The 24956-nt window shown below is 42.2% G+C and overlaps 2 protein-coding genes across 4 annotated transcripts in view; both read right to left on the reverse strand.

Annotated features, from left to right (window-relative positions):
* Positions 1 to 638: 638 nt before the first annotated feature.
* LOC102199688 (motor neuron and pancreas homeobox protein 1-like) lies at positions 639 to 2627 on the reverse strand. The gene is made up of 3 exons (XM_005743775.1): positions 2162 to 2627; positions 1183 to 1343; positions 639 to 983 (listed from the first exon to the last, which is right to left on the reverse strand). Exons 1-3 carry the CDS (start codon positions 2625 to 2627, stop codon positions 639 to 641), a joined length of 972 nt encoding a protein of 323 aa, XP_005743832.1.
* Positions 2628 to 14894: 12267 nt separating this feature from the next.
* Positions 14895 to 24956, reverse strand: part of myo1b (myosin IB) — a 53023-nt gene continuing 42961 nt past the window's right edge. Inside the window, exons 19-32 of one of the 3 annotated variants that reach the window (XM_005743746.2) lie at positions 24153 to 24246; positions 22056 to 22205; positions 21903 to 21971; positions 21722 to 21808; positions 21305 to 21391; positions 20311 to 20397; positions 19443 to 19529; positions 18640 to 18714; positions 18422 to 18556; positions 18212 to 18318; positions 17961 to 18093; positions 17424 to 17576; positions 17081 to 17211; positions 14895 to 16996 (exon numbers count right to left, since the gene is read on the reverse strand). In XM_005743746.2, the coding sequence (XP_005743803.1) occupies positions 16864 to 16996; positions 17081 to 17211; positions 17424 to 17576; positions 17961 to 18093; positions 18212 to 18318; positions 18422 to 18556; positions 18640 to 18714; positions 19443 to 19529; positions 20311 to 20397; positions 21305 to 21391; positions 21722 to 21808; positions 21903 to 21971; positions 22056 to 22205; positions 24153 to 24246 (1528 nt within the window). In that variant the 3' untranslated portion in view covers positions 14895 to 16863. The remainder of the gene's footprint in view (positions 16997 to 17080; positions 17212 to 17423; positions 17577 to 17960; positions 18094 to 18211; positions 18319 to 18421; positions 18557 to 18639; positions 18715 to 19442; positions 19530 to 20310; positions 20398 to 21304; positions 21392 to 21721; positions 21809 to 21902; positions 21972 to 22055; positions 22206 to 24152; positions 24247 to 24956) is intronic. The other 2 variants (XM_005743747.2, XM_005743748.2) reach the window with 2 other exon arrangements.

Here is a 24956-nt window from a genome sequence, read left to right on the forward strand (position 1 = left end):
TAAAACAAAGGGAAAGCATTCAATATCATAAAACAAACTAAATTCCTAAAAAAAATACAACAGTGTGCCTGTTATGTGTTTATTATGCCCTGAAACATCAGCTGAGTTCACGTAAATCACGTATTGTAACGGACCAGGAAACCTGGATAATATTACCATCCACACTGACACCATTAGTTTTATTTTATGTCTGTCTCATTGTCTACTACCTTCTATGAAAGTGCCATTATCACTCGTTCATGTAGTTTAATTGCATGCGCGTACAAAGATAAATGTGTTTATTGCAGGTGGCAGGACAGGGAAGTGGGCTTTAAGTCATAAAGATAAATTCAAAAAGTCTGAATTATTTGTTGATTTTAAAGTCATAACTCATGGATGGATAGCTGGCTATTAAAGCATTAAATGTTCAGGTACATAACAATTGAACAGTTCTGATTTCATGTAATATTAATAACAGACTGAGATGTTTGGAGTTGGTTTAGCACTATGATCCAGGCTGTTAAAAAACAAACTAACCAAGCAAAACTTTTAACAAAACGTTGTTTTCATTCCACCGTCTTCGTGCACAGGATTGCAATGGCATTACTATTTTAATAATAATGAGCATAAGAAGACATATAATAAAAACATGGACGAGTTTATGATGGGAAAGCCCCAGTTTTTGTTCCTGGGCCTCCCTCCTCAGTCTCCTCCTCTGAGTAAGAGTTGTAGTTTCCCATTTCTCCTCCTGAATGCCTCGTGAACCCAACAGAGCCAAAGGAACTTTCTCTCAGCTCTTTTATCTGCTCTTTCGCATCCTCGTGTTCCCCTGCCATCTCCTCCTCATCCTCTAGGCTCAAGGTGCGAGAGCCACCGTGACGTTTGATACTCTTCAAATCCATCCCACTTCTTTCTCTGTCCGCGAGGCTGCTTGGAGTTACTTGTTCCCTAGTTTTGCGGCTTCTCTTCCACTTCATCCGCCTGTTCTGGAACCAGATCTTAACCTGGAAATGGCAGGAATCATCACAGTTTGGACTATTTAGTAATGTAGCTGGCTGAACTGAGAATAAATGAAGTTGGTATATGAAATGCTGACAAGAATGTAGTAAAAATGAAACACCAGGGAGCTGTTAATGTTACACACAAAAAATAGCCATTGTTGGCTTATATGGTCATTCACTAACTTTGTCAGCATAGTCTAACCTGAGTCTCTGTTAGCATGAGCGAGGTGGCCACTTCAAACCGTTTAGGCCTGGATAGGTACTTGTTGAGCTTGAACTGGTTTTCCAGTTCCAGCAGCTGCTGACTGGTGAAAGCTGTTCTGGGCCTCCGACACTTCCCCAACAAACCTGTCTGAGATGGTGCTGAGGAGAAACCAGACAAATTATTTATGACATATCAATGATATTAATTTGTCTCTGCAAGTGGAAATATTTCACTTGTTATGACTGGTAGGCCTGTAAGGAAGCAAATCATATGGCGGCCTACACAAAGGTAATCTATAAATGGGATTAAGGAGGAAAGGAAATGTTACAAACTCCCAAATCCTGGTTTCTCATTGCTGCCACAGCCGACCTGTGTCACAGTGTTTCTGTCAGTTAACAGTTATTGCTTTGATGGAGGGTCATGATAACAGGATTGCTGCAGAGGAGTAATAAACCATCACAGGGGTCCATTACCTTAATGAAAACACTATAAGTGTGATCAGTTGACTGAGGTCTGTATCAGGTGTTACCTTTACCATAAACAGTGCATGTTATTTGTATGACATAAATCGTCCTCAAACTACAGCTTCTCAATGTCAAAGCACTTTCAATACGAACACACAGGTAATAGTGATCTTTACAATAAACGACCTCAGAGAAAAACACATGCAGCTGTGCACCAAACAATCAATAACTAAAGAAAAAATATAGAATCAATTTATGAAGTGCTTTATTGTTCTACATAAATTAACACACTGGCCAAATACGTGATCAACAAAGAAACACTGCAACTATTCAATTATTATTTAAATGTTAATACCCAGCAGAAGAATGTTATAACAAGTTTTGTTAAATATTCAAAAACTTTGATCCAAAAATTAAGATGTTGAAAAATTCTTACCATGTACGAAAATAACAATGATAAAGTTTATAGGCGAGAAAAATGCACATCTGTGGAAACAAACACGCAAACTCACCGTTATACTCTCTGAGTCTGGGCATCATTATCCCGGCTCTGATCCAAGGCTCCAGTGGGAGCGTCCCGGTGACCCCCTTCAGCTGCTCCGGATACGGATGGACCAGCTGCGTGAAGCCGGGGTACATGAAGGCGGTGTGCTGGCCTCCGAGGGCCGCCACGGGATACACAGAGCTCGGGTGCATTCCGATGAGACCCACCTGATGCAGGGCAGGGAATCCCGACTGGGACAGGTTGAAGAGATGAGACTTGGAGAGGACTTCAGACTGCGCCGGAGACGAGTTTGAGGAGTTTGGATGAGGGGAGGAGGGCGTCTCTGAGCCGCCGGTCGACAGCGGGCTGTCTCCGGGGCTCCTGCTGTGATACAGCCCGGGGGACGCACTGTCCGTGTCCGTCCTCTGGTCCACGTCGTGCGCCAGCAGCGCATCAATTCGAAAGTTTTTGGATTTCTCCATGTTGGCTGTCATTCTGACTCGAGATGTGTCCTCTGAACAGTTGATGTTATTTCGTGTGAAGCGTTTTTGTTGTTTTTAAAACCCGAACCTAAACTTCAATAATGAAATAAACTCTTCTGATGAACTTTCGATGTTTCTCTAAGGTCTTGATACACGGGTTAAGCTTGTCATTTCCACTCACGGAAGAAATGCCTTTTTTCTGACCCACTGCACGAACTCTGCGTGTAAAAAACACTTCACCGCTCCGACAGTGAGCGCAAAAATTACTCGAACCCAAGCGCACGACAAAGTCTGCTTTGTTGTGATTGGCCAGAGCTCTGCAGAAGCACAGGGGCAGGAACTCACAAACTCTTCTGGTGTTAATTGATCTCGTCCTTCTTATGCATACAACTAGGTCACAGAAATGGCTTCCTGTAAGCCCCCGTTAGAACCATTTACGCGTCAATAAATCTCAAAGCAGAAAAGATTAACCTGTGTAGGAGAACTTTGTAAAAAGGAAAGAAAGATTAATAATGTGAACTTCTTCTTCCTTAAATGTCTGCGTCCTCTATCTTTAACCCTGTTTCAGGTGAAGTCGAGGTGTAGTTTTCTCACACAACCTCTTACACACTCATTATATTACACATCCAACATGTGTGAGGTGCAAACACTCTTGACGACTATATTGCCTTAATTGCTGTAATCTTACTTAGAGTTATGACAAAAATTAATCATTTTACAGCTAACTCTTGATTAAACTTTATAGCCTGCTAAGGTTGACAGAAACCCAACTGTTCTTATCAGCAGCCGCTTCCATGATTATCGTCATCACCACACTACAGAGCACATAAAAGGGCAGTAAACTGAGAGAAAGCAAACTTTTCTTTGTTTTCCCCTCCTGTAGATTAGAACCACACCGGCAAAGTAGACACAGGTGACAAAAAACACGTAGTAGTTGGCATTTATTCATCAATTATACACACGGTGCATGCAACCAAGATTTGGAAAGGGAAGACAGAGATGTGCAGACAAGCAGCTGTATCTGTTCTTCTTCATCTATTGCATGCAGTAGTGTATTTTATATATTAATGTGCACAAAAGAGGACGGCATGTAAGTAGTTATAGTTTTCCAGGAGATCTTCCCTTCAACCTAAACTGATTCCTACGTGTCGCAGACAAACAGACAGACAATATCTTAATTAGAGGCTGAAACTGAGCAATTAAGCGTCGCTTAAAGGGTTCAGCCTTCATCTATATAGACTATTTTCCACAGTCACCAGGTGTGATTTCCTGCTGGACTTTACAGGATTGATAAGAGACAGTCATTGACCTGGGAAAACAAACTGTTCTCATGTCCAAGACAAATACACCAACACCTGCTGAACTGAGCACACAGCATTTAAGAGAAACAGCCTACGTGTTTAAAGTAAAAGTTGCATGTGTGTGCTGGAACGTTACATATACATATATATATTTGAGTAAATTATCAGCCGCCTCCTTTGACTGGAAGAGCTGTGCGTATGGCAGGAGTTAATGTTGTGTAATTACCATAACTTACATCACTGATCAAATATTAAAGCATGGGCGCAGCAAGGTGTCTTATCCATGGCTAATGCACCCATCAGCGTGCTGCACAAAACTGTGCATGAACAGGAAGAGTCCACAAAGCAGCGTGCATGTTCATCATATATTCTATAACATTTATTATGTATCCTGTTTTAACAAGAGCAAGCAATTCGATTGCAAATTCTTGGGTATTTGTTATAAAGTAAATGCTTTATGTTATAGCATGGGCGACTCGTTCTCGGTGTCTTTGATGGTCAGATACATCACTGTGATGTTGGACAGATCCAAGGCTGTAAAAACCGACTGTAAAATAATTACCACCCTGTGATCTCTTCTCCGGGCATTAGATAAGGCAGAGCGAGGATATAGCTCACCATTAAATACAGTCTGTCTAACATTTCTTGATGGCCAAGCATAAATATCATAACCTTTGAGATAAGGTTCTGTAGGCTGATGACATTGATATTTAAAATTTAACACCAAATAGAAACAGCGTGTTTGGTAATATATTAGAATTGTGATTTATGGTCATTAGACTGCCATTTTAATCATCCTTAAAAAAGTCTTTGTTTTCATATAACATCTGTGCATAGATGGTTTCTGTTCATTGCACAGCAGAGATGGCCTGTTATAAGATATTGTTCTACATCTGCTTTTGTTAAACGGAGACATTATTCATCAACCACATTCACTCATCTTCAGCTATAACAGCGGAAATCAGGAGTGAGGGTTTTAAGTGGGCTGCAAACTTTTTGTCGTTGTTCAGTTTTCAGATACGTGTTGTTAGAAGACATGACTGAAATTTAAGAGTTAACACAGGACGTCGGTTCAGGGGGGAGAAGAGTTTTTAAGGTGAAAGGCTGTGATGTAGGCTTTTGGGTTGTCTTCATTACATTTAAGGAGGAATGTGTTCTCTCCTGGCAAAAAAGTTGTCCTTCTTGGTCCAATTTAACACAAAAGAAACTGAAGGAAAGAAGCAGAGCAGATGTTTATTCTTTCAGAAGGATGGCTGCTCTTCCATTCATGTTAAAATTCTTGATTTAAATTAAATGATTTACAATTTAATGCATTTTATTTAACCTCCCTTTCTCGTTGTCTTTCTATCATGCACACACACACACACACACACACACACTGGTCTGACAAGAGCAACAATGCAGATCACAGAGTTATAATGGATAAGAGCAAGCCACAGAATAGAAAAACAAGCCAGCCCATCGCTCCCCTCTACCCTCAGCTGTAAAAGAAGCGTTTATGTCGCCTCTTTTCATACACAAATGTAAAGAAGGTGGGCGATTCTGTCAGACCTCTATAGTTAAATGGCAAAAAGGTTACCCCATTCTTGAAGTGCAGAGGCAGAGCCGATTTTATTTCACTTATTTTATGCCAAGAACCTGTTTGTTAAACGGGGTCTAGTACAGCAGTGAACCTCTAATAGAATTTGTGCAATTTAAAAAAATAATAATTTCCACCCACATTTGGCTACAATGTGGGTGGAAATTATGCACATCATCTCGTGACTCTCATGACTTTGCAAAGGACAGACTCTGTGCAGGCTTCTGTGGGTATTTTCCAATAGTTGACACTAATGATTGCTGCAAGGTAGCGCCTGAGAGTTCAGCAGCATGTTCCCATCATCAACACCACGCAACCAAGGAAAGATACGGGCGTCAGACAGGGATTAACACGCCACACATTTTAGTAAAGTAAGACATGACCGTGTATCCCAGGAGACTTTGGGTTGAGAAGAAAATTCCCTCAAATTCCCAACAGATAGAATATAATAAAGCCTGTTGTTCCCCAGCTGTCTGCGTCCTATTGTGGAATCTAGTCCAAAATCTGCTTTTGGATTCTATTGTATCTTTTGTCGTACCCTCGTTTTGCTCCGATTGGCCTAATGGACCGCAGGGGAATGGAACACTTCCTAGTTGAGCAGCGGTGGGTGTTCGGGGTTGCAAGGTTCAACATTGTTCAAAATGAGTTGATTAATGACAGCCTTCAAAACTCAGACCGGGAGATAACGAGGAGGACAAGAGGGAGGGATGGAGGAGGAGGAGAGGGAAAGGAGGCGAGGCGGAGAGCTGAGATTGGATGATTATTACTTAGCACAGTTAAGGGTGAGATGACAGTACAATGACAATGAGGCTTCAGGGTAGAAGTGGAGGAAGAGAGGAGGCACATAGCTAATTACTCCTAAACAGAGGTCTGTGAATGATAGGAGGAGACAGACACACGTAGAGCTGGTTAGCACACAAAGACAGGGGCAGTGACTGGGCCGCAAAGGAGTGGCTGGGGAGAGTAGTTAAACATCTGTTGCTCTGTGGGACACCCAGTCTGCTCCTCAGAGCGAGGATCTCAAAGCGCTCATCGCACACATGTTCCTCAGCACGACAATGTGAAGCCTGTGCTAACCACTCTTATACAAAACTGCTATTTTTGCACCAGTGCTGTCAATATTTGTTCACATAAAGCATTAAGGGAACACCAGAATCATTATAAATCATGCTTTAGGGAACATGAACTTCCAGTTCCTGAGATATTTTAGCCATAAACATAGTGACAGATCAACACAGACATAAAAGTAAACTTCTATCGAATCACAATAGCAATCTCCTCTTTTATATGTTTGCTTGAATATGACATGAACAGACATCTGCTCTTCTTGTCCGCTCTTACCTGCATTTTTCTATAACTAATAATCGTTCTTTCCACAGCTGAGACAGTTCAATTAGCCTTGTGATCCACAGACACTCCCACCAATCCATGTTTGTGGCATTTAATCAGTGGCATGCGTGTGTGTGTGTGTGTTAGGGTGAGTGGTAGGTTAAGAAGGAAACACATAATTCTTTGTAGTAACCTTGTGTGACACTGTCACATCAGCTTTATTTTGTTCCCCTTCTCCTCTGGTTGCTTTAGTACCTGACACGCTGAGATGAAACATGCCTTTATTGTTGAGTGAGGCAGATTAAATAAAAAAGGCCAGAGGGAGAAGCTTGTAACTCTGGGAATGAGTTTAGGTTGCAGATTTAGAATATTGCATCGCTGGCTGCTGTGGGGGTGTTGCATTCTTATCAAAGCGCATCCTGAAGTGACCTACATGATGATATATGGGCTGAAAACAATCTGAATAAATGAAGAAAAGCTGGAATCTCAGCCTGTTTCATACTGAAGACACGGAGCAGCCTTCATGTTTTTCTATCGCTTTTATTTTGCAAATATTCTGCACACATCCTCCTCTTAATTTAAACCATGGGCTTTAAATGTCTAAATATAAACTCCACAAAGTAGGGAAATATGAATTTCAGTGTAAAATGATTATTTCATTTATTAATGAGGGAAAAAACAGTTGTCCAAACCTACCTGACCCTGCGTGGAAAAAGTAACTGTCCCATAGACCTAAAAACTGTTACTACTACTCTTAACTAATTTAAGATCCTGCCAATCTGATTTAAGCCACTCCACAGCAATCGCAGACCATCACTCTACCGAGTATTTTCAATCATGCAGTTCTTTAGATGTTGTTTTGGGGTCTTCTGGATGAGTCACTGATGCACTTTTGGAGTAATTGGGATTGTCTGGCCACGTGGGGAAGTGTCACCATCGTTTAAAGTTTCCTCCATGTGTGGATAACGGCTCTCACCGTGGTTCACTGCAGTCCCAAAACCTTAGAAAAGGATTCTTAGCCTTTCCAGACTGATACATGTCAGCAACATGCCTCCAAATTAATTTCTGTCACTACATGCCAGATACATGAGTGCTCTGAGTTTAAACAGCATTAAACAGTATTTTTATAAGCAACTCTTCATCATTGTCTTCTTTGCTCATGATTATTCCATGATGCTCTCGGCATATTTTTCCAAACTCATTCAGTAACAGCTCCACATACATAATGCCAAACGTCTGGCTCTAAAGACACTCGGGAGTATTTAGGAAAATAATGAGACCTGTGCCCCCATCACTTAATTTTATTGATGTTATTTTAGTTTTATCGTGTACTTTAGCTAAACACTCAGTTTATAGCAATGAGACAATGAACAATGATGTGACTGAATCTGCTCAAAAAACATTAATTTAATATACGACCTCTTTACTGAAAGGTGCGATTAAAAATGGCAGCCAGTTCTGGTTTAATAGCAGATGACGCCTGGTTGTCGTGCAGGAATCTCCAGCCTGGGACGGGTTAAAGGATGAAGTTGTGTTTCAGAAGGTTTCCAAGCGTTAAAAAGAGAAAAACCTTTGGTTTAACTGGTCATTTAGGACTGACGGGCTTAGAGGAGGGGCTGCCACTGCTTGATGCATGTCGTGCCACGCTGAGGAAGAGGTCTCATTTTCCTCACTGATCCTTTTGCTTATGTGTTATGTCTTCTGTCATTATTGTTCCCCCCAACCTTCTGCTCCTCACTTTGTCTTCTTTTTCCACACTTTTTGCCAATTTCTGTTCATCTAACGGCAGTCTGAACAAATGCGTTAGTTACAGTAATATGCAATTTAAAAAGCAAGCGTTAAAATCATCAGTACCATTGGGGACCATAATGTCTTGATTAAGAGTCATTATCCTTCCAATTTTGCTCTAAACAGCTTCTAAGCACCAATCAGGAAACTCAGTTTTAACTGCCTTTTCACCCTCCACGAGACAGTTTATACTATGAAGAGCAAATATTTCATCGTAGTCCTTGAAGCAGCCTGGGGCCTTTTTGAAATTTAAGGAAAATGTCACAGAATCAACCTGATGTAGTAACCGGACGCAGTAAGCTGCTGGGAAGATGGATAGCTGCCAAAACTGTGCTCTACTGCACTAAAATGTATAAATTCACAGCCTTTGCATGTTACAAATAATTTATATTCACTGAGGCAGATACACTCACATACATGCCTGCTAGTTTCTGAGCTACCTGTTGTCCTGCCTAATGTCTGTAAATGAGCACCTAACGATGTGTGTGAAGCTATTTGCTTATCTATATCATTGTCGCAGCTGCTTGTGTTCACACGCAATCTATGTGAAGATCATTAAAAGACACAGATGCACACACAAACACGCCAACTTTTGCTTGCACAGGGAACAGGATGTGTTATCACTTGCATGAACTTGTAATGCAATGCAAGCGACTCTGTGTGGCAGAAAGTGAGCTCAAGCCCTTTCTCATGCTAAGCTAATGGAGAAGTTATAAGGATATTAAGATTGGTTGGTCAGTCTAGCACTTACATTTTGAAACTATTATTAGCTGGATTGCAGCTGGATTTGTGGTACATACACATTCACTGCATATCCATCTGGTCTGTAAGTCTGACATCATCAGTCGTTTCAGGGTCCAAACGCCGCTTCAGGTCCCAAAGTCAAACGAACACTGTGGCATCATTGAGAGTCACAAACAGTCTAAATTCTTTCATCTGTAATAATGATCAGCGTTGCTGCTTTACCAGGTAAACGATAAAGTTTAACATCCATGAAAACAGACTTTATGAAGTTTAACGGAGTTAGAAGTTAGCAGGAAGTTAGCTCGCTAGCTTGATATAGCATGATACCTAAACATGATATAGCATGTTCTGACTGAGAGATTTCTGAAAAATTCAAACGTACAGCTCTGCTATCACTTCCAACATAAATGAAGACAGAAAACTAAACAGCAGTGGCGTTTGTAGGGTTATTGAAGTTGGGCTAGCTGGTATATAATGATGTGCTACGTGATCGCTAGCGACACAGCTATGTTAGCATAGCATAAACAGTGAAGCTGGAGGATGAACGCTAACTTTTTTCCACTCGATAAAAGTTAACGAGAGGGTTCCTGATGGTTAGGCACAAATGGCAGGATGCTGTAAACTTCAGTCAGGAGAACAACTGAGATAATCCATCCACAATACGAGGTTAGTCATTAATATACTGCTGCATGGGCTGGGCTGTAGTTACATCGTAAGGGTTTAAAAACTGAGCTTTAAAATGAACAGTGGTAATAAAAACCCAGACAGGCCGACAGTGATCACTGACTGTTTTTAGGGGCTTGTTCAGATTAAATAGAACAAGATACAAAACATGTTAAAAACACAACAGCCTTGTAGTTTGGAGCAGGAAGCAGGGTTTATCACATCATCATTTAACAACTGGATAGTGTCCGGAGAATTCTACCTTTGATTTTGGGCCACTAGCAGACTGTGAGAATCATTACTTTTCCAATGAAATGAAGTATCTCTACAATATAAATACATTATTTTATGTTAACTTCCCATGTATCACCATTGTTTAAGTCAATTATGACTGATAGGCTGTAGTTCCCAGAGGAAAAAATTCACAAACATTGGCAGGTTAGCCTAGTTATCATTAGCATTTTAGCATGGTGCAGATACAACACAGTTTTAGTTAAAAGCCATGAATATTTGAATAAAGTCAAACTTTTATCAAACAGACACTTTAACTTAGTGGCTGCATTCAGCACATAAATGTGTCATTTTATAATCTGAAAGAAATGATTACTACTCGCGCAGATACCCACAGATGGTGGAGCAGAAGCTAGTTTCCACCCCCGGATCCATTCTTGTCTATAATGGCTACAAATTGATGAAGCCATTGAGTGTGCTGGTGACTCAAGGGTGAGTGGGGACAGAGTCTCCACCACCCAGTAGCACTCATTAATCAGATCTGGTCCATCCCCAGTCCCTCCCTTCAGACTGCCTGACACGCTGCCAGAGGCAGTAATGTGATACTTTGTGTCTGTCCCTGTCGGTGGGTGTCCGTCCTCGTCTGCCTTTAGCACAACCTCATTTTCTTGTTACTGGGTCTCTACTTCCTGTTCATGCCACCATCAGCCCCTGCAAAGCAAGTTCATCATACATTGAATTATTCTTTATATTGATGGTTATAAAAAGAAAAAGAAGAACATCAGTAAATGAACTCCAAAACTAGCTATCGGACTTAAGGTAAAGAGAAATGACTTTCCCCTGTCTGTTTCTGGTCTTCAGGGCTGCTTTTATTTAAATCACAGTATCGATTTATGCCAAAATAAATCACCAAGCTGGCGACCAATATGTTGACATCTACATCCTAAACTCAATAATGAAATCAGGCTTGACGCGTTGACAACTCAATAGTGTCAATATGGTTAACCAACTTCACACACAGGCTAATTTACGCCCACTGCCTTGAAAAAACAAAAACCCCACAACCAAACAAAATCATAACAATCGTTTAATGGGAAAAACAAACATTTCAATGATGACATTTCTGAAAATTGTTATCATACAAGGTGCTTGATATTATGTCTTTGATGCTATCCTAATTGAGTTACAGCCAGAAGGTCACAATATGACGACAGCTCGTGGTCCTGCAGAACGAGGATTATTTATGACGATTTCATCTCTGATGATATGCTACATTAAATTAATGGATCAAAAAAAAAAAGGTTGGAAGAAGGAGAAATGGAGGAGGGGTGTTGCATATTGAACTTAGAAATTCTTTGGATCAACTTTGATCTTATTGGCACTTTGCAGCAGTAAATTTAAGACCTGGTAATTGTTCCAGGAGCATAAAAATGGCTGCCTGGTTGATTTGAGTCTGCTTGGTCGTTCTTTGGCTAAATCTGCAGTCACTGTTCGTAGATCTGAAGGAGTAGTCCAGTGTTTCTCATGGGGAAGCTGGTTAAGCATCCCAGTATGAAAATATTGTTCAAGGAATGCAAAATGACATATTTTAATTTGTAGTTGTTATTGTTTGGTGATGTCTCACATTAGAACCTTTTAAAACATCCTAAAATAACTGAATACATAATTGGCTTTATGACGATATTATATGTGAAATATGACTATAAGCGTTTAAATGATGGATAAAGTAGGATGTTAAATAAAGGTAAGTATAAAGTACAGAGTCACAAATCACATCACATATTACAAGTCCTTCTATAATTATTTTACTTACGCTGTCTTTGACTTCCCAGGACATTTAACTAATTCCAGTGTTTACATTTTATATTTATATTCAAGAAACTACAAGAGATGGCTGCATGGATAAATGGCTGCATGATGAGCTTATTTCCACCCTTGAAATACTACCTTTATAGTGGGACCTTAGTAAACGGGTTGAATAATAAAATAACAATATACATTTAATTTTACATTTTCCATGTATGGAAGGAGAACCGGCCATGCAGGAAACCCTTCACAAAGAAAAATTGATGGCGCTCATTAAACGATGACCTGCATGTTTTATCTGCCTGTAGCTAATAATCTGTGTTTGTGTCGTTAATTCATGTAATAATAATAATAATAATAATAATAAAATAAATAAACAGTGAGACAGGTCTCAGTCATAAGAGCTTATATTTTAAGCTAAACCTTTTTGAATACGTTTGGTGCCTCAGCCTAATCAAACATAGAAAATAAAAGCAAAAACAATCAAAGGATAATTATTTGTTCTTTAAAAAAAGCATTACACACATCATCTATGAATCATTTACTAATCAGTAAGCATTATTAGTTATGATTTTACTGCTGTGTAACTATTAACTGAAGGTTCATTATCAATTCTCTATTTATTAATTATGGTCATTATGTCGTGTTGCGAGTTACCTCATGTATGAGGTCCACCTTAAATGACATGGTCACTTCAAAAAGTCTCGAAGATTCAAAAACTTTCTTTGCTTTCAACTTGTAAATGTTAAATCTGTAGAAACCAGTGAGAGATCTACAAGAGAGGTTAGCTTTGGCTTCAGTCGGTGGCTTTGACTGCCCCCTAGTGTCTTTACCAAACAGCTGCACAGCTCCAGTTGGAGGCAGAGATGTTTCAGCTGTCAGTGCCAGACTGAGAAGAAGCTGTGAACAAACCAAGCTGATATATTTAAGAGTCAGCTCTCTACACTTGAAAGAAATCTGTGCCACAAATGCAACAGAAAAGAGGACAAGGCATCATCAGCGCCGTCAACATTGTTCAAGGCTCCCATTTATCTCGACTGCTGCCAGGTGAGCTCTATCTTAGCATCAGGACTCAGACCATGTTTTAGACGCTTTCTCCTCATGCAGTGCAATGAGTGGTTATTCTGTATGAGAGAGCAACACATCTCAGACCAGTACCAGACAAGAAGGACTTCTCCCACAGGACAGGATGTGTGTGTGAGACGAGTATGTACCTTTAAACACATCTGATCATGAGGTGGTTACACTCTTAGCACACTTAGCAAGCATGCAGTGTTGCACACAAAAAGCAGAATGATGATGCAGCAAGAACCTGTGCAGGAGTGAGTCAGGTTTATAACACATTACACTTGCATTTTTTATTTAATGCCAGCAGCATTGCAGCTGCCACTGCAGCTCTTTTTAAGCATGATGTGCCATGTAGATCCCAATGTCAGCATCTTATTTACCCGCTTCCCAGTCAGTGCACAGCATATGACAATGAAGGGTTAACTGGATGAAAACTGAGATTTGTATTTGATGAATGTAAGCAACATAATAAAACCTTTTCCAACTGTTAATCCAATCAGTGCTGGGAATGTGGTGTACGTCTACCCTTAATCAAATGATGCAAGTCTAATGACTCATGGACCTTTAGCATATTGCCAAGAAACAAAAAAACAGGATGCCAGTTTTTGTGTCTGCACAGGTTTATAATACAGTAGACTTAATTGTGTTATTTACTGCCAGCAGCATTAGAGCTGCCACTGGATCCCTGCCACCGCGATCAGACATCAGGTTTGCTAATGAGTCCTGCACAGTTAAAGGTGGATAAAGTAAAGTTATTTAAGTATTTCTCTCCTTTCAGTGAGCAAAACCGAAGCGTTACTCTGTTGATTACAGAGAAGTCTGTGAGGACATCAGCATTTTTTCATAAAAACTTACAAATAAAATCAGACATTCGAATTTATGTTATTATGGATTCATGAATCAGTGAAAATCTATAACTCACCATTCATTTTCTGCCTGCACGTCACAGCTTTCATGGTTATGTCACCTTAGAACCACAGGATGTCGCTAGAGACTATCATCTCTCAACTGGCATAATTTGCTTGTACACACCGATTGCCCCAATATGGCTCCCACCAGTGAACAATTTTGCCTTGATATAAAAATAACGAAGGAGGGTCCCACATTTCCCCACCTGTGCACCGTTTCTGACAAAAACAGCGAACGTCCAGAATCCACCGGAGGAACCGGTCAGACCTGCTCAGTGTTCAACAGCTTCAGGTTCTGCAGGAGACGGGATCGTGCACTGGCCAATTCCTCCGAGATCTCACTCAGGGTTGAATATTCAGCGGGAGGCTGGGACTCCGCCTTCGTTTCCCAGCCTGCAGAGTGGTGGGAACCGGGTACTAGGCAGCCCAAAATGGTATGCTATTTTTACCACTGTGTTCAATCTGAGGGCTGCTCTCTAGAGACCTGTTGCCGGCAGTTCTCCCAAAGCCGCGGAATTTAACCCTAGGACAGCTCTCCCCAGATGTGATGGAAAACATCTGGCCAGCTGCTTGACTACAAGGCTTGGCCGTCCAGCCTCAGTGCTACTAACCCCCCTAAACACTCGTATACCAAGATAAAGCCCAGTTGATACTGATGATAAACAGCAACCAAGGCCCTTTAAAGGAATGTGAGACTTAATAGTGTGATGTACGGATGACTGAAAGCTGCCTGCACGTGGTATGTTATATATAAAAAAGCCTTTTTTGATTTGAAGTATTAACCATATACTGGTTTCGATAATAAAGGCAAGTATCTTTGAAAATAACTGGATACAGAAATAATGCAAAGAGTGTCCCAGAATAACATTTATTAATTACTGACTTTTATTTAATTTAAAAAAGATTACTTGTAAATGTTACATTGAGTTCTACTGAAGCATTTCCATGATCTGTCTCTTAGCACAGGTTAACATTAGGCACACAATAATGCAGACATCATTTTGCATTTCTAGCAACTGTTCAAATACAAAACAGCGATTCAGAGAGAGAGAGAGTGGGGAGGAAGAACCCTAAAACTGCACTGAAAGCAGCGTAGCCAGGAAAATACAGCAAAACTGGAATTCAGCCCATCTGTTCCCACATGAGGGTCAACGGCTGATTTCTCAGGTCCCTGTGTCGTGCGTTACATTAAAGAAAACACAAAATCAATTTCCATGTACAGACCACGATACCCTGGATTGCAAAAGCCATCAAGAGCTACTTTATGTCATTCCCTCGCACATTCACCGAAAGTACAAAACGCCCCACCAGAAAAATCAGACAAATAGTCAACGTGCCTGAAAATATAGAGCTCTCGCTTCTTGACACGCGAATGTTCCCCGTGTATAAATGACTGAATACCAGATTTTTTTTTAAATAAGACGTCTATAAAGTTGTAAAAAACCCAAATTTGCCCATTCTTTGATTCATCAAGGATCTGTAGTCACTTAATATTTGGCCTTTCCTAAAAAAAAAACAACAAAAAACACATTAGGAGCGAGTGGGCGGAGCACAACACCGACTCAAACTTCAGTGGCAGAAACAGCAATTTTACAAATGCAGCAATTAAAATAAAGATACTAAACTGCCCTTTGTCCGAGTCGGGGCCACGGCCTTCAAAGCTTATGTACAGCTTATGGCACAGGAAGGGCAACTGCTATGGGTCCTCACTGCTGTTTTACCAGAGAGGGAATAATTGAGACAAAACGTTTTACTTATTGCACGAAAAATATTCAGTTCAAGGGTTTGCGTCACAGAAAGCTTTGGATGAGGGGAAAGAATCCTTTGTCCTTTGGTCGGGCATCTTTCTGTTTTGGTCAGTCCCACATGATGCTCAGGGGGCTTCTTTTAATTTATATATGGAAATCTGTGATATGAGTGCAGGAAGTCTCTACAGAACAAAGCCTGAGAATCAATGCACACTGCAGTGTGTTGAGAAATGGCAATTTATCACATGTGCAGCCTCATCAAAACATACAGTGGCACTGCAGGTCAACGCTGCCCGTTCGGAAAGGTTTTTGACCCTTTGAATAGCTCGACATGAACGGGAACAACGTTTGTGTTTGTACGCCGACACGTGACAAGTCACAGGACCTGTTCAATGGCACATAGAATGGATACGAATGGGGTTTTACAATAAATCAAGCACATTACATTTGACTTTGCAGCTGTCCACCTTTTTTCTGAGAAAGAAAATATAGAAAATAATACAACATACAATCAAATACATTTTCAGGTCATCCTCTTTGTGTTATGCGGAGGTGAAAGCAAGTGCAGTATTCACGTTCATCAGAGAACAAAATCCGACAGGCTGACCCCAAAAGACCTCGGGGTCATCTCAAATTTGAAGCAATCTTTTTAAAGCTAAAGCTGCTCAAACGCAGACGAGTCGAGATCTGTGGAGCTCGTCACAAACGTCTCTAATTTACCGTACAGGCAGAACAATCATTGTCAGCGTCACCATTGGTAAACAGAAGTCTGTTGTGCACTAACAAGATTTGTAGCGTCAACTCTTCGCGCCAGCTTCACAAAACACCAGTGAAACATTTTAATAATTTTCTGTGGCATGCAACCCAGATTAGGGCTTTCTATGCCAAACAAACAACGTGGTTACATCTGTACCTGTGCCTTAGAAACTTTGTTAAGAACAAACAGCCAAATAACTGCACATTTTTGGGCCCAGAGGGGAAACTGGTGTGACGGCTTTTGAGTCCAGAGTTTTGGGGGAGGGTGATGGTTTGATGTTTAGTCGCCGCCAGACCGAGCGCTCAACGACAGCAGTGGAGACTTCACTATGGCGATGTGGGTACCGACACCTCCAGCAGGCGGTTGTTCTTGCGCTTGCAGGACACGCTGTTGCCGTTCTTCGGGCTGCTCTGGATGAACTTCACGCATACTTTGTCCTGCTTAAACTGCACCAGGAACCTGCCACACAGAAAACATCGGCAACGTCACAAAACATCGACGGCGCCGAAGAAATATCACCTTTCTCAGTGCGACTGCTCTTACTCATCCGAGATGTCAACTTTAAGTTTCTCCCGGTCTGCGGCGGTCGCCCCGATGCGATGGAGCTTGGTGATGATTTCAATAAGGTGCTCACTGCTGAGCAAGAAATCTCCTTTGACAGCTGAAGCCGAACCCTGCAGTAGAAGAAAGTCACATATTAAGATCTTTTAATAAACTTTGGTGTCTCGTCTGGCCTTACAGTAATCGTCCGTCACTTGGAGACATTTTTATTCGCTTCCCGCCGAGCTAAATGAGAAGCTCACTCCCTGAATGACTTTGGCTTCAACGAGCCAGAGCACAGCGGCGTCATAATTCTACTCAACTACACAATCGTGTCTCTTCTCACCTCTTTGAGTTTGAGAGCAAAGAAGCCGTCTTTCTGCGTGCTGACCGACACGCTAGTGACGTCTGGCAGAGGAATGCTGGCCTTCACCTGGCCCGTTTTCTGGTCAGCCAGGACAAAGTTCTTCTTGGTCAGCAGGAAGATCCGTGGCGTTCCCTGCAAACGTGCAAGCTAACATTTTAGCCCTCTATCATTCCCCCTCTACATGATTTCTTTCAATGCATTTTTAAATGCTTGTGAGCTCCAAGCTCTGAGCTACAACATAGCAGAGCTGTCCAGAAATGTCTGATGTCTGCTGGAAGAAAAACGCTGTCAGTTGTTATGATGTCAAAAAACATCAGCTCACCGTGTAAAGTGTTGAAATATACATCAAAACAACAAACGGCGGCTCTGCTTCACTGTGGAAAATTGCAGAAAATCTCTAAACACACAAGGTCGCTGTGTAATCACACTTCCTGTTTTAGGTTTTCCAGTTTGCATACAAACTAAATGGACTGTAAATACTGTGGTGTGTGTGTGCGTGTGTGCGTGTTTTCTGACCTTGCCATTCGCCCTGTTAATCTTGTTGACCACGTCGGCCAGCAGGACCTTCTCGTCCACAGCACTGTTGAGTTTCTGATATTTGGGGTTCTTGCTGATCTCCAGGTAATCTCCTTTGAAAGGCTGACTCACACTGACACACAATACAGGAAAACAAGACTCCACTTTACCTTGATCATGTGACTACACGTTGCTTTTATCTTGCTATAAAATAAAATAAAGGGCACTTGATGGCAGTGATGTTCAGCTACCTGTTTGGGTAGAGAGCCTTTTTATCCTTGAAGATCTCACTTGCTTCCAGCTTCTCCTCATACACTGCCTTCTTCTCCTCGGTGAACTGGTCCCTGTATTTCTTGCACTGAACAAGAGACAAATTCATTCAGTTACATTCTGATGTATATGCAGTTATTATAAACATGGTTCTTTAATGTGGCTGAATGTGGTCGGTTTTTGTGACCGACCCTCCAGTGATGGAAGATTTTCCGGAGCTCTGTGTGGACTCCATCCAGGAAGCCGTACGGCCTGGCCGGCCACTTTCTGTCTATGGGGGACATGGAAGGCATGCTGCTCTTCAAGCCCAGGAAGTATTTCTGTATCTGGACACACAGACAAGAAAATCATCTTTGGTTTCTTAATATCATGTTAAACTTGAACATTAAAAACGAAAAGTCCAACTTACAATTCGCTGGATGGTAAAGTCGTAGATCTTTTTGCCGGCATTTGCCCTGAAGAACTTCCTGTACTCTCTGCGGACCTATAACGGCACCAAAAGATCAGATGAAATCAATGAACTCAGTCGGTTCTTAAATCTTATCTGTGTGTGTATTTGGAAAGAGAAGGAGGCACACCGACAGCAGGATGACAGCGCAACACAAACAGCACACTGAAAAAAACATCTGACGTTTGGTTAGTGACGAACAACTGCAGTCTGCTGGACGTTGACATTTACTTTACTTGAAAGGATGTGATGGTTACAACAAGCAGTCTGACCATAAGTCTACAAACTGAGGTGGAAATGGGTGCACTGTGATGCACGAGGTGATGACAAATAAAAAAAAAACAATATTAGGACTGCAATAAATGGTGTATGGACAAGTTTACTTCAACAACCAGCAACAGGGACAAGGACACACACCTAGAGAGAAACTCTGCTGGATAGAAAAAAGTGCTCGTTCATGGGTTAGTGTGACAGATGCAGAGAAAAGAAGATACGAGTCAGACGCCGCTGCGTGACATCTGCAACATTAAAAGCCTCAAAGGAGGAAAGAAAGGTCCAATCCTCAATCATCCATTTAAAATGGATTTTTCTTAACTACTTGTCTTATATACATTACATTTAAAAAAAATTACAAAATGCAAGAAGTGTCACGAGGACAGCGCCTGGATAATGACAGAGAAGATCCCTGAGGAGGATGAGGAAAGTCAGGGGTGTCGAGTAGGTGGCAGACTTGTTGATGGCTGCGCCGTGGGGCTGGGAGGTACCTTGAGTCCCTGCCAGTAGGCCCAAATCAAAGCGACAGCGTGCTTACGCCTGGCCTCTTCCTTCAGTCTCCTGAGCTCCCTGCGAGCCTGTTCGGGGGTGGGAGGGAAGAGACAGAGAGTAGGAACAAATAAAGCAGGAGAAGATGAGAGGGAGAGGAGGTAGACACCGTTTTGCCTGAGGTCAGCAACATCAAATGCGCACACACACTGCACACAAGCACAGTGTGATCACTGAGAGACTGTAAAATTACAGCTCTGCTTCTCCAGCCTCCAGAAACCAATATGGAAGTGTGGGTCATGGGAGCATTTATCTGGGGAACTTCTGGAAGGCAAACAGAGCTGGTGCTTTGACAACTTTGAGTGCAAAAGGAGAAAAGAAAAAGTCACATCTCAGGCGGTCAGAGGATCCAAACTCATCCTTCTAAAAAACAGCACAGCAATGCAAAAACTACACATGCACCAGCTACACAGGAAGTCATGCAGAGGCAGCAGGCAGCATGCGGTGTGAAGCATGGACCTCGGAGGAAGAAGCTGAAAACAATGCCAGGATAGGACATCAGTCCCTGATGTGATGTATGGAGACTGGACGCCTACGTTTCACTGACTAGTACTCACAGTGGAAAAATGACAGCACTGCAAAGGCAGGTTCAGATGAAAATAACCATTCTGGTCACATGGGTGAGACTGCTGTGCTTTAGCAGCCAGCAGTCCGCCTCTGAGAGACTCCATAATAAGAGGTCTTACATACAACTTAAGTGTTTGGAAAGAGTCGAGCAGATGGACACGTTATGGACGAGGTGGGAGTGGGATTGATGGAGGGCGGCAAGTCAGAGTCACGGCAAATCAAGTCAACAGGCTTCCCAAATACCTTGGTGCCCTGCCAGCCAGCCCAAATGACCGATACGGCATGTTTATTCCTCGCCTCCTCCTTCAGCTGACGCAGCTCTCTCCGGGCCTAATGAGAAGCGGTGGCAGTTGTGGGTGAAGTTAATTTCAGTGGCAATCAAAACACAATTGTCCGAAAACAGGGGACAGCAGAGGCGACACAGCAGGGGCAAAAAGGCGGATAAACAAAGACGAACAACAAGAAAACGTGCGAACGAGGAGACTCTCCCCACAATGAGGCTGTGTGTGGTCAGCTTTAAAAGAATATCGGATGAAATGATGCAAAATAAAGTCCAGCAAGAAAGTTCAATTATCTTCAGCGTCAAAGGTGCAAACTAACAAAGAGCCAGAACCACAGTTTAGATTTAAGACACTAAAGTCTTAATGCTTTGAGCCTGGCTGTAATTTCGTCTAATAACAACCTCCAAGAATATTCGATATAACAGAGATTGTTACATTCTGACAGGATAATGGTTTCCTGCATGCCAGCAGAATCGGGCTGAGCTGTAAGAGCTTCCTGCTGCACATCATCACATCCATTAATAAGAAGCTTCTTGACTTTAACCAGAGTAAAAACCACAATCATAATCAGATGTGTGGCAACATGTACATTTCTTACTTCCAGCATATGTTTGCAGCATATGCTGGAAGTAATTTTAGATCGCAGCAGAGGTGTGGCACACTGGACAGAAAGTGTAAAACACCTGAGCCGCACGTCGCAGCCACGATCGGCACAGTTTACGACGCCGGATTAAGCGTGTTAGTTGGGGAAATCGAGATAATCCCACATTTAAGAGCCACACAACAGAAAACGGGAAGAAATGAACAGTTGGGCTCGTTAATCTGGCCGAGGTTCATTCAGCAGGGCTGCTACTCTATCAGGCAGTTTCGTGGTGAGAATAGCATAGGATGGGACAAGACGTGATGAACAGGGATGGCAGCTGGGACAGCAACACACTATCGCTGGGTGGAAATACCTTGGTTCCCTGCCAGTAAGCCCAAATTACTGTCACAGCATGTTTATTCCGCACTTCTTGTTTCAGACGTCTCAGCTCCAGCCGTGCCTGGTGGATGTGGTGGGCGTTCGGTAAGACAAGTTAAAGATGTGAAGAGGAGAAAAAAAAATCGAGACGGGAAAGTTGAAAAAGGAGCAGGGGAGAAAAAATAAGTGGGAGCTGTGTGATCAGCACAAGAAGCAGGATTAAAGGAAAACAGCAGCAATAACATTAAAGGACAGGTTTGTTAAAGAACAGCCGTCTTGCAATACTGTGGAGCCTTTAGGCAAGAACACAGCGAACAATAAAAAAACCAAAGAGTTTGAAGCGTTCAGGAGCAGGCTTCTCCTGCAGAAGCCATCAAGGTACAGCAAACACCTCGCTCTTTGATATCCGTACCTGGGTGCCGTGCCAGAACGCTGCGATGGTGGTCACTGCCTCCTCGCATCTCTTCTGATGTTTCAGCTCTCGCAGAAGTTTGCGGGCCTGGTGGAAACATGCAGACACTTTCATTTTCTTCCACACGACAGCTGCTACACTTTTTTCAATGAACAGAGTGATTTCAAAGACAGATGCACACCTGCCAGCCTCTGGTGTACGACTGAACCATGGTGGTAGCACTCTTGATGTTCCGGTACTTCTTTTGTTGCTGTGAGATGGAAAAGTGTCATTATGCATCGGTGAGTATGGTTTTTAATCCGCTTTGTATTTTGGTGTAATTAAAGGGTCTCACAGCGTAGCGGCGGTACCAAGCTGCCACCACTATCTGGCTCTTCTTCATCAACAGGAAGTGCGTGCGGCACTTCCAGCCTCTGTAGATCTTCTGAATGAGTGTGGCAAGGTCCTGGAGACACTGCTTTCTCTTCTCCTCCAAGAAAAAGAGCTGCAGGAAGAGGAGAAAATTAAGAGCTCCAGACAAGAGTGTGAACGCTGGATGTTATCAACATCATCAAATTATCTGCAGGAAGGTAAAATGTCAGAGAAAGTCAGTTTACTCTGAGGGGAAAAGGTTACGAGTTGGACTTTTTAGGGGGGGGGTTCTAAACTGAGGAAGCACCAATTTCTCAATGACAAGAACAAAGTGCAGGTGGGAGAAAAAGTTTACTGCTCCAGGAAGACAATAACACTGACCTTTTGATAATCGACTTATTCTCAAGGATGAGACCGCATCAGTTATTGCACTGGTGTGAGGAGGGCTGCTACAAACGATTATTTTGATAGTCTACTAATCAGATCATCATCCATTGGACGTAAAACATACAGCTTATTGCACCAGCAGCATCTGCTCTTATATAACTATCATTAGCTTACAGCTTTAAGTGTTTCAGGTCTGTGCTAACTAAAAATAAAGACAAGATGATAGTTTATTAAATTTCAATGAAATTTGCAGATTGTTTCGGTGAAGTTTAATAAACTCCTTGCTATCTAAAATATAACAGGACACCGGAGTAAATTCTCCAGCATCTCACACTTCTGATAATCAGCTGTCTGCTTGACGTTTATTCAGCTGTGTAAAAACTATAACTTTAATCTCAGCCAAACCGATTTACTCAGGAACAAAACACTGAAAAAAGCCAAACAACATTTTGAAGTTATCTAAGTGACTCATATATCATGTTTAACCTGAGTAGCGAAAGACAGCGGTGGGTTTGAAAAGGATTTGCCGGGAGTCCGGTGTTCTCACGGCTCTAGTTAGCCTAGCCCCCGGCTAACTATCGAGCTAGTGGGTAACAGATGCCTCCGAAAACGTCGGAGCGCTTTTGAAAATATGTGGTGTCTTGATAAACTGAGCAGATATTTGAGGTTTACACAGCTACATTCTCGCCTGAAAATATGTTAAACGTTTATTTTGTGACCCAGAAAGAATAATAAGAATAATATTAAAACTAACCAGCTGCCGCCATTGTTGGAAACTAAGCAGGGCCGCGATGGGTCGCGCTATGAATTCTGGGACACAGTTTCTTCTTCTTTGGTGTTTAACGGCAGCTGGCATCATGAACATGCAGTGCTGCCATCTTCTGTTTCAGTCCATTATTACACTCTTAAATCCTGCTACTTATTCCTGCGTCTTTTGAGATCTTACAAAGCTTCAAACGACGCGTCGACTACTAAATTAGACGTTTTTGATAGTCGACGTAATCGTGACTAGTCGACTAATCGTGGCAGCCCTAGTGAGGAAGTCACTGCTTTACCTTCAGGAACACTGGGCCTGTTGATATAACGCCACATATGGAAGTTTCTGGGTTTGTTCATATATCCACAGAGTTTGACTGATACCTACGTCGCGACTATTCTATTTTCTGTATAGATAAAAAAAATGGTGTCAGTTAAGCTAAAGGTGTGACTGCAGTGATTGAGGAGCAGAATAAATATGCTCGAACTCTGTTTCAGTGATTTTGAAGCTGTAGATATGTAAAGCAGATAAGCTGATCAGATAGAAAAAGCAATTATGGAAAAATTCTCCCAGTGTGAGATCATGTTATTCCAGGCTCTGTTTGGCCTTTTGCTGGTGGGGGAGAAAGTCCATCCAAACGCTGCAGGCCGGAGCAGCTGAAGAGTCTGCAAGCGCAGAGGAAAGAAGCCTGTTTCCCATGTTATATGGGACAGCTAAGTGAAACCATGTGTTCTCAGAGTGGTGGTTACAAGCTAATTGTTGAAGTGGGGGCTCCAAGCAAAGCCCACCCTGCTTTACAAACATGTAGCTGTGAGAAAGCAAGGCAGCTGAGCACACCGGCTTCAACCATTCGACTCCAAAACAGCCCAATCTGCAGGAATACCGAGCAGCTGTCCAAAAAATAAATGCTTCGCCAGGTTAGAGAGTGGATTTTACCGTTCTTGGGTTTCTGATGAAGATCTTGGAGCGGCCATAAGAGATCTCTTCTGTTGGAATCTGGAGGTCGGCCATCAGCACCTCCACTCCTTCCCTGTGGGAAGTCAGAAAAGTCAAGAGGGTCCTACACTACACGAGCGCAGATATATACAGTTTTCACAGGATTGCAGTGCAGTCCCACCCTTACTGCTTCCATAGGAATTAAGAGGGTAAGTCGCAGGCGTGCGCTGCTAATCAAACGCACTTGATTAAAATAACAACTCTTTAAAATCAGGTTGTGTCAGTTCGAGCTTTCAGGTGTGTGTCAACAAAATCTTCCTAGGAGTGGACGTTCCAGCAAGTTCACCCCGGGGTCAGGTTGTGCAATGCTCAGAGAAAAGGCTTTGCAGGCCTCAGCATGCTAACCTGGGAAGTTCATCACAGTACAATTAGAAAGAGACTGAACAAGTATGGCTTGTTTGGAACGACAGCCTCTTCTTTTTTAAATAAAGAAAAAACAGGGCAGCACAGCTCATGTTTGCAAAGGTTCAACCTGTGCCGTCTGAACAGGGGAGCCGTTTAAAGTCCAGACGTCAACGTGATGGGAGCTGCGCGTGAATAAACACCTGCAAACATCTGTTCCTCAACGTTTTCATTCAGAAGTAAACACGCTTCTTAGATCAGAGGTTAAATGTCTTAAAAAGTTAAGGTGTAGTCGTCTCGTGTTTAGGATCTTAAGACTACTGTGAGGTGAGCGGGCCAAAATTACACCACAACAATGTGAGACTGATGAAAACCACACAGAAAACAATTGCACATGATGCT

The sequence above is a fragment of the Pundamilia nyererei genome, unplaced genomic scaffold (genome assembly GCF_000239375.1).
Source record: "Pundamilia nyererei isolate P.nyererei 1_Seehausen unplaced genomic scaffold, PunNye1.0 scaffold00135, whole genome shotgun sequence".
In the NCBI taxonomy this organism is placed as follows: domain Eukaryota; kingdom Metazoa; phylum Chordata; class Actinopteri; order Cichliformes; family Cichlidae; genus Pundamilia; species Pundamilia nyererei.